Below are 14,487 nucleotides of genomic sequence, written 5' to 3' on the forward strand. Positions count from 1 at the left end.
TACACTCAAAGGCACAGTAAGATCAAGTATCAAGTCTGTCTTTTTTATTTCTTTAACCTGCGGCACTTCACTCATTTCCTGCCAATTAACAGGAATACAGATATTGTAGCTAAATAATTCTGATGGTTGATAACATCCATGCATTGACAAGATAAAAGGCCCACTCCCCCGTTTATTTATTTATTTAAATATTTATTTATTAATTTATACAAGAACCGGGGTACAGGCCAGATGCGCGCGAGGGTGAGAGGATTCACCAGAGACAGAGCAGGGAACAGGACAGGCAGATGACTGAAATACACTGCAAAGGGAAGCAGTGGGTGAGACAGGAGAGGTCTGCTGCACTATGTGGTACCCTCACCAGCCGGCCAGGATGGAGCCTGCGCTACAGAAGCTGAGGACAGCCCCACAGCGCTGCACTCAACCGCCTGTGCCACCGGGGAAGGCCCATTATTTATTTATTTAAAGATTTTATTTTATTTTTTTGCATAGAAGATCTGGGGCGCAGGTCAGATGTTCCAAAGGTAAGAGGATTCACCAGAGACAGTGTGCGGAGCAGAACAGGCAGATATATACTAAAATGCACTGCTAAGTTGAACAGAAGAGACAGGAGAGGTCTGCTGCATCATATGGGTTAGCTCCCTAGCCTGGGATCAAACTCAGACCATCGTGGAGGGCCATCAAGGTGGTAGTGCTGAGACTTAACCCCAAGGCCATCAGGGAGGCCCCTACCCCTTAAAACTAATAGGCAAGATGATTCAGATCCTCCCATAAACCTTACAAATCATTACGTATCATGAGTGTTAGCTGTTATTCTCAAATAAGCAAAACTATTTTTGTTTAACTCTTCCATTCCAAGGATCTAAAACTGCACATGCTATTTTGGGTAGCTAACCATCAGTAAATTTTAGGCAATTCAGCCTAATAGGAGGGTGAGGAAGGGGAGAGAAGGCCTTTTAATAAGCAATCATGTATGATTATTAAAATAAATAGAACCGGGCCTCTCTGGTGCAGCAAGGGGTTAAGCACAGCACTGTGAAGCTATCCACAGCCTCTGCAACATGAATTCGATCCCTGGCTAGCCAAGGAGTTAACCCACATGTCGCAACAGACCTCTCCTATCAGGCTGAGCACAGCGCTATGAAGCTGTCCGCAGCCTCTGCAGTGCAGGTTTGATTCCTGGCTGGCCAGGGAGATACCCACATGACCTCTCCTGATTAATCCTCTGCTCCCTTCAGAAGTGCTTTGAGCCAGTCTGCCTATTCTGTTCCCCTCTGTCTCTGTTGAATCCTTTCACCCTCCTGTGTCTCTGACCTGTACCCCAGCTCTTGTATAAATAAATAAATCTAAAAAAAAAATAATAGAAGTACCATGTGTTACACCACAATTTGCCGTTTCAGGTGTGTATGTGCATGCGCACAGACAAACACACGGATATCCTTGCTTATCTAATATTTGAAAGTATCTGTAAAATGAATATTTCATTTCTGGGTGAACAAATTTTTGATGACCTTACTATGGCATATTCAAGAAGTGACAGCCAGAATTTCAGCAAAGAAGCAGAGGGCTCATTGTAGTCTATTTTTTATTACATCTCCTTTCTGGCCACATAATAACATATATATTACTTGTACTCAATACATAAATAAAAGCAAAAAAAAATCATCCTATTTTAAATAAGGGGAAAATATTTACAAGCTTGATGTGAATTACAATATCTAACAAGTCATTCTCCCATGGTTTTTCATGCTGCACAAACAGCCCATCATCCATGTAGTCAGATCCTATAGCTAAGGCTTTCATTAGATTAAAAGTGTGTTTAGACTGGAGTCAAAACCTCTATCTGTGTCTAATAAACATCCATGAACTCTGCAGCACCCTCTCCACATGGATGCACCCAATGCTGCTCCAGCCCTTAGAAGCTTGGCTGCAGTCAACGTAGAATCCATTAGTTACTTCAAACACAAGCTTTCCTGCTGGTGCATTTTCCCAAGCTACTGTCTTCTCCTCCTGTTTCTTGCTTGGATAATCATTTCATCCTTACGATCACAGTTTAAATAACAGTTTTTGAGAGTACCCTTCCATGAGTGTTATAATTAAAATCAATCTCTTCCTGCCCCTATCATTAACTACCCATGTACCCTTATTATTTCCTTCTAAGCACTTAGTGTGAATTGTATGCATTAGTTTGTTTACTTGTGTTTACTGTCTGTCTCAGTGTGGGGAGGGTATTTGTTGCTATAGTCCATACTCAGAGTGTTGTTTATGATATCAAGAAACACTTTTAAGAATACCTTTTTTTTATCTTAAAGTGAGCATATGAAATTGCACTATATATATATATATTATATATTTCTCATGATAATTTCATTTCTTGTCTTGGTTGTTTTCTTCTTTTTTTTTCCCTAAAGATTTATTTATTTATTTTATGCAAGAACTGGGGTACAGGCCAGATTCACGGGAGGGTGAAAGAATTCACCAGAGACAGAGCGGGGAACGGAGCAGGCAGACTGATGAAACACAATGCTGAGGGGAGGAGCGGGCAAGACAGGAGAGGTCTGCGGCACCATGTGGGACCCTTGCTGGCTGGCATGGAACAAGCGCTGCAGAGGCTGAGGACAGCTTCACAGCGTTGTGCTCAACCACCTGGGCCACCAGGGGAGGCCCTTATCTTGGTTGTTTTCATTAAGTTATTTTTCATTGAAGTAACTGTGGTTTACAATATTATATGTCATAGATATTTATCTTTAAATTTATGTTATTATACTTTTCCCACCAGTAAAGCACCAACAGTTCTCCATTTAGACCATTGGGACTCTCCCTCCTTTGCTCCCAACTAAATCCCTAATCTCTCCCTTTGGTAGTCTCAGAATTAACTAATGTGCCATCTTATTGCCAATATTTTTTTCAATTTTTGTAAGATTTTTATTTTCCCTCAATGTTAAGAAAGAATTTTTGTTTTGTTATCAGAAATTTTCCTAATGAATAAGTGATCTGGAACCATATATCTTGGTCACACTATGCTTTCTCAACATCTCTATTTCAGCATGTTTCTGGTTCTGTTTGTGTTATGCTTAGATATACATGTGCATCTAAATTAAAACTTAAAAAAACTACAATTCACAATCAAAGATCTGTTCTGACATGCATTTTGCAGGTTTTGGGATGGGCCCAAATCTTCTGCATTTTTCATAAGAACACCAAGTGATTCTGATTCACACCAAAGTTTTAGAACCCTTGTTTGTGTACATAGTGTATGTATGTGTGTGTGCTTGTGTGCAAGGGGACCTCTGTCTGCTAAATTTAATCAGATCTAAACCTTTGTTTAATCCATGCTTGGATATCTTATGCTTTTATGTACTTTATAACTTGAATATTTGATGAGCATATCATACTTTTATTATTCCAGTTCTTTCATGTCTTTTTCAGCTCTAGATGAGGCATTGTTCTTTAAAGCTGTAATGATCCTAGCAGTTTAGTCTTATAGTTAGAAGAAAGGATATAAGGGCCTCCACAGTGGTGCAGCGAGTTGAGCACAGCACTGTGAAGTTATCTACACAGCCTCTGCAGCACTGGTTCTATCCCGGCTGGCTGTCGAGAATCCTAAATGGCAGGGCAGACCTCTCCTGTCGTGCCCGCTGCTCCCCTCAGCAGTGTATTTCAGTCCTTCTACCTGTTCTGCTCCCTAATCTATCTCTGTTGAATTCTTTCACCCTCCCATGCCTCTGGCCTGGACTCCAGTGCTTGTATAAACAAACAAACAAACAAACAGACAAATAAATAAATAAATCTTAAAAAAAAAAAGGAAAGAAAGAAAGTATATAAGAGAGTTTATGCAGTTATATATTCTCCCAGTTTGGGAGTCATAGGATAACTGCACATAATATAGCTACAGTAATTGTTTTAAAATTATATCCATCATAAAAAGACAGTAAACATTTTAAAAATTAATTTGTAATCTTAAATATATAAACTCTTTATGTTATTCTGCATTTTTTTATTTTTCTTTCTTTTCCTGAGGGCTTATTAATTGATTTTTAATTGTTAAAACACATGAACTAATTAATAATGCTTTTGAGAGAAAAATTTTATATGCATACAACAATGCACAATTTAGAATTTTAAGATATACTGCATTCATAATAAGCAATTTAAATGTTCATTTACTGAGCAGAAGGGACTGGTCATAGTGCATGGGTGAATTGATGATGGGAATTTCATGGGGAAGCCATACATTGTACAAAAATGAGGGATGATGTAATAAATATATATATTAAAAAGTTTTTATAAGCATCTTTATTTTGTTATATAGTATAAAACAAGTCTACTATGTCAAGATTTTATGTTTTCAGTTATATCTTCCAATCATATTTATCAGTGTTGTGTTATTTTCTTTAATAAATAACTGATGTATTAGTAGTAGAAATATTTGTAAAATTTCATGAACTTATAGTTACTTAAATATGTATTAGAACAAACTTGTAAATATTTGGACTGGATTTCACCCTTAGTACTTAAATGTGAAATGGTCAAAATTTGTTATTTTATAATCCTTCCAAACTATGCTTATTTTGGAATCGGTATGTAGTTTGTTAAAATTTATGTTCTACACACAAATTACATACCCATGCTTCTGAAAAGAAAAATGTCTTCTACTAAATTGGCAGATTTGAAATAAAGAAGTGAAACCCATAAAATAGACCAAGAAAGTGCAACTAATCACCTTATACCTTAAGGGACCTAAAACAAACTGATAAAAGCATCTTTCTATTTAGATTCCAAATGTCAAGTTTAGTTATACTGTTGTCTACATGAAAATTTCATAATCTTGATTCAGATTTATCTACCATTGATGATATTCATGTTTCACCTGTTTACCTGAGTTTTACTATTACTCATTGTTGCTTATGAAAACAAGGAATTAAATTATTATGTTTACTTTAGGGAAGTGAGGATCCTCCCCATTCACTCTCTCAACTGTCCTAACATTATACTTGATGAGATAATATGCTCAATGGACAGAAAGAAAGTCATTTAAAAAATAATAAATCCTACTTTTTTCATAAAAATTCTTTTAATTGTACTAATTATTAAAAAATCAATTGTTCTATCAGCTATTAATTACTTTTTGACAGTTTATAATGACAGTTCACAATGAACTAGTTGTGATCTAAATAAAACCACTTTTACTTATCACCTTTTTTTGCTATAATTCACAATTGATTGGCTTTTGATATTCCCAGATATCCGTGGAATACAGGAGTTTTTGGACAAAGTTTCTCAGCAGGGGATGGATGTAGCACTGCAGAAGGTAGAAAACAACATTAATAAAATGATCACCACTCTCTTTGATACCATGAGAATAGAGGAACTGAATCGCTATCGAGACACTCTTAGACGAGCCATCCTTGTTATGAATCCTGCCACAGCCAAATCTTTCATTACTGAGGTAAGTAAAAATTGCCATAGGGTGTGGGCAGGGTATAAGAAGTAAATGCTTTGGAATACATCCCACAGAGGATATGAAAATTAAAAAAGCAGTTGGGGGTGATTAATGACCCAACTCTCATTAGTGTTAATGGGTGTAGCACAATGAGTTCCTTGCACATCATACTTACCACTTACTGTCTGTTAATTGCTAAGAATGTGTGTATTTATATATATCTACCCACATAGCCAGGGTATTCTTATTTTAATCTTATGGGGTTTAAATATGCTGACCTAAAAGAATCTCCCCAATTCAAGAATGAAATCAAAGTCATATTTCTTTAATCCTTAAATGTTTTTGCAATTTATTATTGTGCTTATGAAAAAAGGTGTACTTGAATCAGGCTATTATTGCCATAATGAGGTTATGTTTACCAAACATACTTCAGATCTATTTCTCCTCTGTAACATCTTTACCAGTAAAAATATTTAAAAGTGTTTGAAACTCTGCAGGGTGATGACCATTTTAAATTTTATGATGTTTCTTCCTCAAACAATGAATTGTGCCTGTTCATTTGACTAGAAACTTCAAATCTTTGTAAAAAATACAATTAACATATTTTAATGTTTGAAAATGCTTGCTATTGCTTTGCAAAAAATTATTGTCAAGTCATTTTTGTTTTCAGTTTTAATTGTACATAGTGGTAGAACTGGTTGTGACATTACTTACTTCCACATGGGTTTCATCTTAATACTTTTATTTTTGGTGAATTTGCTTGACTAGTACTGTTTTCCTTTCTATTTCTCCATTATGTTTTCTTTGGTTCCCAAATGACTGATAAAAAGCCTCCAAGGTAGGACTGTCTCATATACTCTTTGACCCTCTATTATATAATTGATATCAAGGAACTGGAAACAGAGCTATAAATAACTAAGAAGGATAAAATTATCAATTAATTTTTAAACTTCAGCAGAAATTTTGTTATATAGTTTAAAGACCAATAGAGAACTTTGACCGTTTCTAATCTCCCAAGTGACTTGAAAGCCTCATTGAACTGCTAGGTTTTTTCACAATAGAAAAGTAAGAATACTTCAGTTTTTTTTTGGAGCTGGTTCTTTCCTGCAAGAAACACAGAATCTGCTTGATGTTGGAAGGCATTATACAAAAATATCTAATAAAAATTACAATCCAAAAATTATAAATTATAATGAAACATTTGCAGTTCAGTTATGCCTGGGAGACCAGAGGAGGCTTCATTGAGAAAATACATTTTAACTGTGTGAATACCATGAGTAGGATTTTACAAAAGAAAGTGGTATATAGCAGACAAATATATGCTCATCCCAGCCAGAACATTATCTGTACTATAATCTGTACATTATCTTGCAAATTACTTAATATTTGTGAGCCTCTATTTTATTTTGTCATAATTCTCATGGGAAACATATTTTGAATTCAACTTATTTAATTTGTAATGTAAAGAGATGTTCTAAACAGTGTGGGGGTAGGGCCTGGCAGCTAGCATATGCTTAATAAATGGTAAGTTCTAGGTGACTTTTTCTTGCACATAACAGTTCAGAAACTGCATTATGAACTAAAAAGAATATCAAGATGAGCAAAAACACAGGGCTTTATTGTATGTTCAGAGTAGAGCAATTAATTTGGTATAGATTAAAAACAGCAAGCATCAAAAAAAATGGCAAGCAGTATGCAAAATGTAGATTTTTAATATATGAAAAAGGAATAGAAACTCATCTTTGGAGTCCTTGAGTATCATGAACAATTTATATATATATTTACATGATCAGGACTGTTGTCATAGATAGGTCCTATGTGTGGGATATTTAGTAAGCAATTACTCCCTTTTGAACAGTTAGGATGAGTTGTACCTGTGTTGGTGATTATGAACCAGAAGACCACAGGAGGGTGTGTCCCTCAATGGCAGTCAGTTAAGAGGTTAAGAGGCAAGGAGATAGAGAATCAGAGATAATTTTTTAAAAAGATTTATTTATTTATGAATACAAGAACAGGGGTACAGGCTAGAGGTGTGGGAGGTAGAGGATTCACCAGAGACAGAGTGGGGAGCAGAACGGGTGGATCTATTGAAATACATTGCAGAGGGGAGCAGCATGCGAGACAGGAGAGGTCTGTTGCGTCATGTGGGTAGCTCCCTGGCAGGCCAGGGATTGAACTCATGCTGCAGAGACTGTTGATAACTTCATAGTGCTGTGCTTAACCCTCTGTGCCACCAGGGAGGACAATCAGAGCTAATGTTGAGGCTTCAAATTTGACCTCAGTAGACAATGGTGCTATATTAGTTTGATAGGGTTATATAGCAAAATGTCACTAACTGGGTGGCTTAAATAAACATTTATTGTCTCAAAATTTTGTAAGCTCGAGGTTCAAAGTCAAGGTGTTGGCAGAATTGGTTGTATCTAGGACTGTGAGAATCTGTTTGAGGCCTCTTCTCTTGACTTGTAAATGAGCGATTTTCTTTCTATGTCTCTTCACATTGTCTAACCTCCGTGTGTGTCCAAAATGCCCCTTTTTATAAGGGGTGCCCTAGAGATTAAGTCTCACCTCTATCACTGCTGAGGACTGAGTTCGATCCCCACCCAGGGAACTAACCACATTGGGCAGCAGACCTCTCCAGTCTCCCACTCTAGTCCCCACAGCAGAGTATTTCAGTAGATCTACCCAGTCTGCTCCCCACTCTGTCTCTGGTGAATTCTCTCACCCCCTGCACCTCTGGTCTACACCCCAGTTCTTTTATGCATAAAAAAGAACATTGATCAGTTTGGGTTAAAGTTCATCTTAATAACATAATTTCAATTTGATTATCTCTGTGACGACCTTGTCTCTAAATAGGGCTTTAGTCTTGAATTGGAGGAGGGAATGGGGTACAATTTAACCCATAAGTGCCATTAATCATTATAAACAAATAAGGCAAGAAAGTAATTTTGAGGGTGATAGTGGGATTCATTTTGATATATGTGAGATTTGAACAACCATTGAACTATCCAAAAAGTGTACATATTAAATTTTAAGACTATTATCTTACTGTTACTATTCATTACCCTTATCTAAGTTTTTTTTTTTTCCTTATCTATGTTCTTATAAGCAATTAATGCAGGGTCTCCCCTGGTGGCTCAGAGAATGAGCGCTGGGGGGTGAGAGGATTAACCAGAGACAGAGTGGGGAACAGAACAGGCAGATTGACTGAAATACACTGCTGAGGGGAGCAGTGGGCGAGAGAGGAGAGGTCTGCTGCACCATGTGTGTTGCTCCCTGGTGGCCGGGGATTGAACTGGTGCTGCAGAGACTGTGGATTGCTTCATAGAGCATTGCTTAACCCCTTGAACCACCAGGGAGGCCCTAGTTGAGCCATGTTAAGCAGCAGTTTGTTTTGCTTAAAAGTATATGCTTATGTGGGCCTCCCAGGTGGCGCAGCGGTTGAGCGCTGGGTTGCGAAGCTGCCTGCAGCCTCTGCGGCTCTGGTCCCATCCCTGGCTGCTCCCCGGCCACCGGAGGAGGGTCCCACATGGCGCGCAGAACTCTCCTGCCGCTCGCTGCTCCCCTCAGCAGTGTACTTCAGTCCTTCTGCCTGCTCTGCTCCCCGCTCTGGCTCTGGTGAATTCTCTCACCCTCCCGCGCTTCTGACTGTGCCCAGTGCATGTATAAACAAAACAAACAAACAAATAAATAAATAAAACATGCCTCTATAAAAAAAAAAAAAAAGATTTAAAAAAAAAAGTATATGCTTATGAGTACAGTGTACTTGTTTTCTAATTACAAGTGTTTATTATTTGGAAAGTGAAAAGTTGTCATTTAGATAAGAGAAACTTATCTAAGGGAACATTTTGTAATAAGGAATGAAAGGAGCTAAACTTAATTATATATGTATAAATAATCAGTGCAATAATTAAAGCAGGAAATATATTTAATTATTTATAGAGATATTAAAAAATGGATATAAATGGGACGAGAGAAAATATTCAGAATCTATATCTAAATTATTAAAGCATCCAAACTAGAGAAAATGCCCAAGTTTGTTAAGCAGACAGGTGAGTTTATTGCAAAAGGGCAGCCTATGAAAAGTGGGTAGGAGGAAATTTGAGATTTCTGTATTGGATATGCTGAATATGTGCCATTGAAGTCATATGTTATTTAATCCTTAGAACACTATACTCAAGCAAATAGATATTCAGGAGGAAAAAAATTGCTGGATATCTATCATCTATCTATCTACCTATTGTGCATCTATATAATTATCCATCTTAAGGAAAGGAGATAATTAAGACTAAGAGAGAGAGGGAAATAACATCTAGGAGAAGAAACCAAGAAAAGACACAATAGCTTTAAGTGTAAAGGCAATGTAGGGAAAAAAAGTATACAAGTTGGAAAGCAAAAGAAATAACTTCAACATAACAATGCAGAACATTTGTCACATAAAATAAGCAATTTACTGTGTGAAACATAGAAATCACTAATTAGTTACTTGGTAATGGCAAATTTATTTGTGAGCTAGAAAGAAGTCAACTTTCTGTGTTGACAGGTCAACATGTATTGAAAAAAAGAAAACAATGATTATAGCATAATACATGGGATTCAAATAGTCACAAAGAGATATACTAATATAAAACTTCATCAATGGGATATTTATTGGCACATATAAGAAATATCTGCACATATAAGAAATCTCTGAAAGGGAGTTTATAAAAACTGAAGTAGAAATACCTATAAATGAAACCTTAGGGAAGTGCTACTAATTTTGTTTATTGTGAAAGACAATTTATACAAGGGATAAAAGTATACTCCAAAAACTAAGAGAAAAATCCAGTTAATGATATGGCATAGATCCTAAGTATAGATATCTAAAACAAAAGATAGTTATTAGAGGATTTGAGGATGGAACTCAAAAAGTTGTTTGTATTGGGCAGCTAAAAACTTCCTAAGAATGGCTAATAATGGAAGTGAGTATGTTGCTTACTCTGTTGAGATGTTTGAAAATGAAAGTGAAAATAAATTATGGATTAAAAAAAAACATGATGGATATCAAAAACAAGAATTGTTTTAATTTTGGGATAAAATCTGAGGTTATTATTTTTTACAATAATCTTAGGGAAGCAACTAGTGAAAAGGGGGAGATTACAGATCAGAGAGGGAAATAATGGTATACCTCGCGAAGCTCTGCTAGGAAAAATATACCCCAAAATCATAACCAGAGGTAGATAAAAATCAGTCAAAGCTTTGATAAGAGAATTTTCTTTCAGCATCCTTGTATTTTTAATAATTAGTTTCTGTCAATATGATCTTGTTTTAAATTCTGACCATGGGCCCCTATCTTGATTCTCTACTTTGAAACTGGAATATTCTACTGCTTCCAAAGTCCTTGTCTCCTGCCTGGATGCTTCCCTCCCAGTGTACTACCCTTTCTGCTTTATTTCTTTCACTGCCTGCTTTAATCTTCTGAGTCATGATCCACATTGGTTAGTTTATTAGTTTCCTGTATTGCTGGAAATTTTTCTCAAATAACTTCCTGTAAAAGGGCATGTGGGAGGGAGAATTTATCATTCTTTTCAATTATGAAAACAAATCTATTCAAACTTTGTCCTTCCTGATAATTTGACTATTTATGGGCCTCCCCTGGTGGCGCAGCAGTTGAGCACTGGGCTGCAAAGCTGCCCGCAGCCTCTGCAGCACCGGTTTGATCCCGCCCCGGCGAGGGTCCACATGGCGCACAGACCTCTCCTGCCGCCCGCTGCTCCCCTCAGCAGTGTATTTTGTCAGTCTGCCTGCTCTGTTCCCCGCGCTGGCTTTGGTGAATTCCCTCACCCTCCCGCACTTCTGATTGGACCCAGTACTTGTATAAATAAATAAATAAATCTTAAAAAAAATAATTTGACTATTTATAAATTCCTAAGTTGACAATCATTCACCTCAGAACAATGACAATATTAAATTATGCCCCAGTCTTATAATATGAAATTCCAAAAATCAGTAGCCTTCCTATACACAAACAATAAATCTGAAGAACAAATCAAGAAAACCATCCCTTTTACTACTGCGTTTTAAAATATTTATTTATTTATACAGGCAATGAGTACAGTCAGAAGCACGGGAGAGTGAGAGAATTTACCAAAGCTAGGGGGGGGAACAGAACAGGCAGACTGATAAAATACACTGCTGAGGAGAAAAGTGGGCACTGTAGAAGAGGCCTGTCATGCCATGTGGGACCCTCGCCAGTGGCCGGGGATCAAACCAGCACTGCAGAGGCTGCGGGCAGCTTCGCAACCCAGCGCTCAATCGCTGTGCCATCAGGGGAGGCCCCCTTTTATTATTGAAAAAAAAAAATCAAATATTTGGGAATAAACCTAACAAAAGAGCAAAGGACCTATACAAAGAAAGTTATAAAACTCTGTTAAAAGAGATAGAAGAAGACACAAAGAAATGGAAAGACATCCCCTGCTCATGGATTGGAACAATTAACATTATCAAAATGGCCATCCTGCCAAAATCAATTTATGGATTCAATGCTATCCCAATAAAATTTCAATGATATTCTTCAAAGAAATAAAACAAATATTGATGAAATTCGTATGGAGCCAAAAACCCTGAATAGCCAAAAATCTCCTGGAAAAAAAAAAAAAAAAAAGAAGGGAATGGAGGTATCATATGCCCAGACTTTTCAAACTATACTAGAAAGCCATAATAATCAAAACTGTCTGGTATTAGAACAAGAACAGACATGCAAACTAATGCAACTGAATAGAAAATCCAGAAATAAACCCACAGATTTATGGTCAACTAATCTTTGGCAAAGGAGCAAAGAATATGCAATGGAGCAAAGAAAGTTTGTTCAATTAAATGGTGCTGGGAAGGGTCTCCCCTGGTGGCTCAGTGGTTGAGCGCTGGGCTGCGAAGCTGCCCTCAGCCTCTGCAGTGCCAGATCTATCCCTGGCCACCGGCGAGGGTCCCACATGGTGTGACAGACCTCTCCAGCCACACCTGCTGCTCCTCTTAGCAGTGTATTTCATCACTCTTCCTGTCTGTTCCCCACTCTTGCTCTGGTGAATTCTCTCACCCTCCTGTGCTTCTGACTGTACCCAGTGCTTAAATAAATAAATAAATAAATAAATAAATAAATAAATAAATAAATCTTTAAAAAAAATGGTGCTGGGAAAACTGGGTCACTACATGCAAAAGAATGAAGCTTGACTACTACCTCACACCATGCACAAAAACTGACTCAAAATGAGTTAAAGAACTAGACAAAAGACCTGAAACCATAAAATATATAGAAGGAAATATAGGTGAAACACTACATTTCATATGCCTCAGTAACATCTTTAAAGGAATATCACCAAAGCAGTGATCTCTGATATTTATTTATTTGAAGGTAATTGTTGTTTTCACCTTTGAAGATCTTTATTGTTAATGTTTTGAAGTGTCATATGTAGGTTTATTTTATCACCCATTTTACTCTATACATGGTAATCCTTTAATTATCATTATTTTTTAAGATTTATTTATTTATTTATATAAGCACTGGGTATAGTTAGAAGCACAGGAGGGTGAGAGAATTCATCGGAGCCAGAGTGGGTAACAGAACAGGCAGACCGGCAAAATTCACTGCTGAGTGGAGCAGCGGGTGTGGCAGGAGAGGTCTATCGTGCCATGTGGTTCCCTTGCCTCCAGCTGGGGATCGAACCGGCGCTACAGAGGCTGCGGGCAGCTTTGCAGCCCAGCGCTCAACTTCTTTGCCACCAGGGAGGCCCTAATTATTTTAAAATATAAAATATCTTCTATTTTTAAAAGATTTATTTATTCATGCATACATGAACCGGGGTACAAGCCAGATGCGTGCAAGATGAGAGGATTCACCAGAGACAAAGTGGGGAAAATAACAGGCAGATTGACTGAAATACACTGCTGAGGGGAGCAGCAGGCGACACAGGAGAGGTCTACCACGCCAAAATATCTTCAATTTCACAAAAGTTTCTATTGAGAAATTTTAATCCCTCTTATTTTCACAGATTCTATCTTTTCTAAACTTTTTTTTTTCCTTTATTCTATCCTGGTATTTTTATTATTGTAATTACCTTCAAATTTCTTTGATCCCTGATTGACATTCATATATAGGAATGAATCAACAACAATGATTTTGAAATCTGTACCTACGAATAAGGGTTTCTAGCTTGTCCATTGGGAAGCAATCATTTAAATAGAATAGAAGGGACACTGGAATGTTACTGGAGGTAAGGCTTGATTTTGCATGTGGCTTCTTGTGTGGTCTTTGCTCCCAAGATGATAATGCTGGCATCAGTTGCCCCAATTCACCTCTCTGAAAGTCTACTTGGTTTATTGAGAAAAGATTTTTATGCATAAGGATGAATGTCAGTTTTCAGAGACATTTTTCACAATACAATATGGTAGAAAAATACTGCATGTGAAAATTAGCACATATTTAATTTGTGAATCCTCTAATTTTCTCTTTTTGAATTCTTGTAGTCCTTTGCAACACCAAAATCCATACTAGGCATGATTTCAGAGTCATTCACAGAGATGTCCAGAGATGTGAAAAATTTTGAGTTATCTATATTCTCAGCTGAGGTTGAACAAAACTGCATTTTGCATATGTCATTTTTGTGCTCTATTTATTGCCATATCTTTTCTTTTTTGTCTGTCTTCACTATTGAAAATGACCCCCATTATTTTGGTAAAGTGATATCCTTTGTTCCTAAGTGCAATAAAGTTGTGATATATTTAATGGAGAGAATACTTGTGTTAGATAAGATTCATTTGGACATATGTGACAATAATATTGAATGGAATTCAGTGTCAGTGAATGAACATGTTATTAGCTGGATATTTATGACTTCCCAATATTCACATACTGAAAACCTGTGTCTGATATGATGTTATAAGGGTGTGAGATATTGAGGGATATAATTCTTGAGGACAGAGTTCTCACAAAATGCATAACTACAAAAGATACCCCATAGAACTCCCTAGCCCTTGTGTAAAAACATAAAATTCTGCAATCTGAGGAGGGCTGT

The 14,487-nt window shown here is 37.0% G+C and overlaps 1 protein-coding gene across 1 annotated transcript in view; it reads left to right on the forward strand.

Annotated features, from left to right (window-relative positions):
• The window catches only part of GRID2 (glutamate ionotropic receptor delta type subunit 2), a 1,708,541-nt gene that overhangs the window by 867,833 nt on the left and 826,221 nt on the right, over window positions 1-14,487 (forward strand). The window contains exon 4 of the mRNA XM_037529328.2: window positions 5,244-5,449. Within this exon, the coding sequence (XP_037385225.2) occupies window positions 5,244-5,449 (206 nt within the window). The remainder of the gene's footprint in view (window positions 1-5,243; window positions 5,450-14,487) is intronic.

This window comes from Talpa occidentalis, unplaced genomic scaffold (assembly GCF_014898055.3).
Source record: "Talpa occidentalis isolate TD23 unplaced genomic scaffold, MPIMG_talOcc4v2.1 talOcc4.6, whole genome shotgun sequence".
NCBI classification, from domain to species: domain Eukaryota; kingdom Metazoa; phylum Chordata; class Mammalia; order Eulipotyphla; family Talpidae; genus Talpa; species Talpa occidentalis.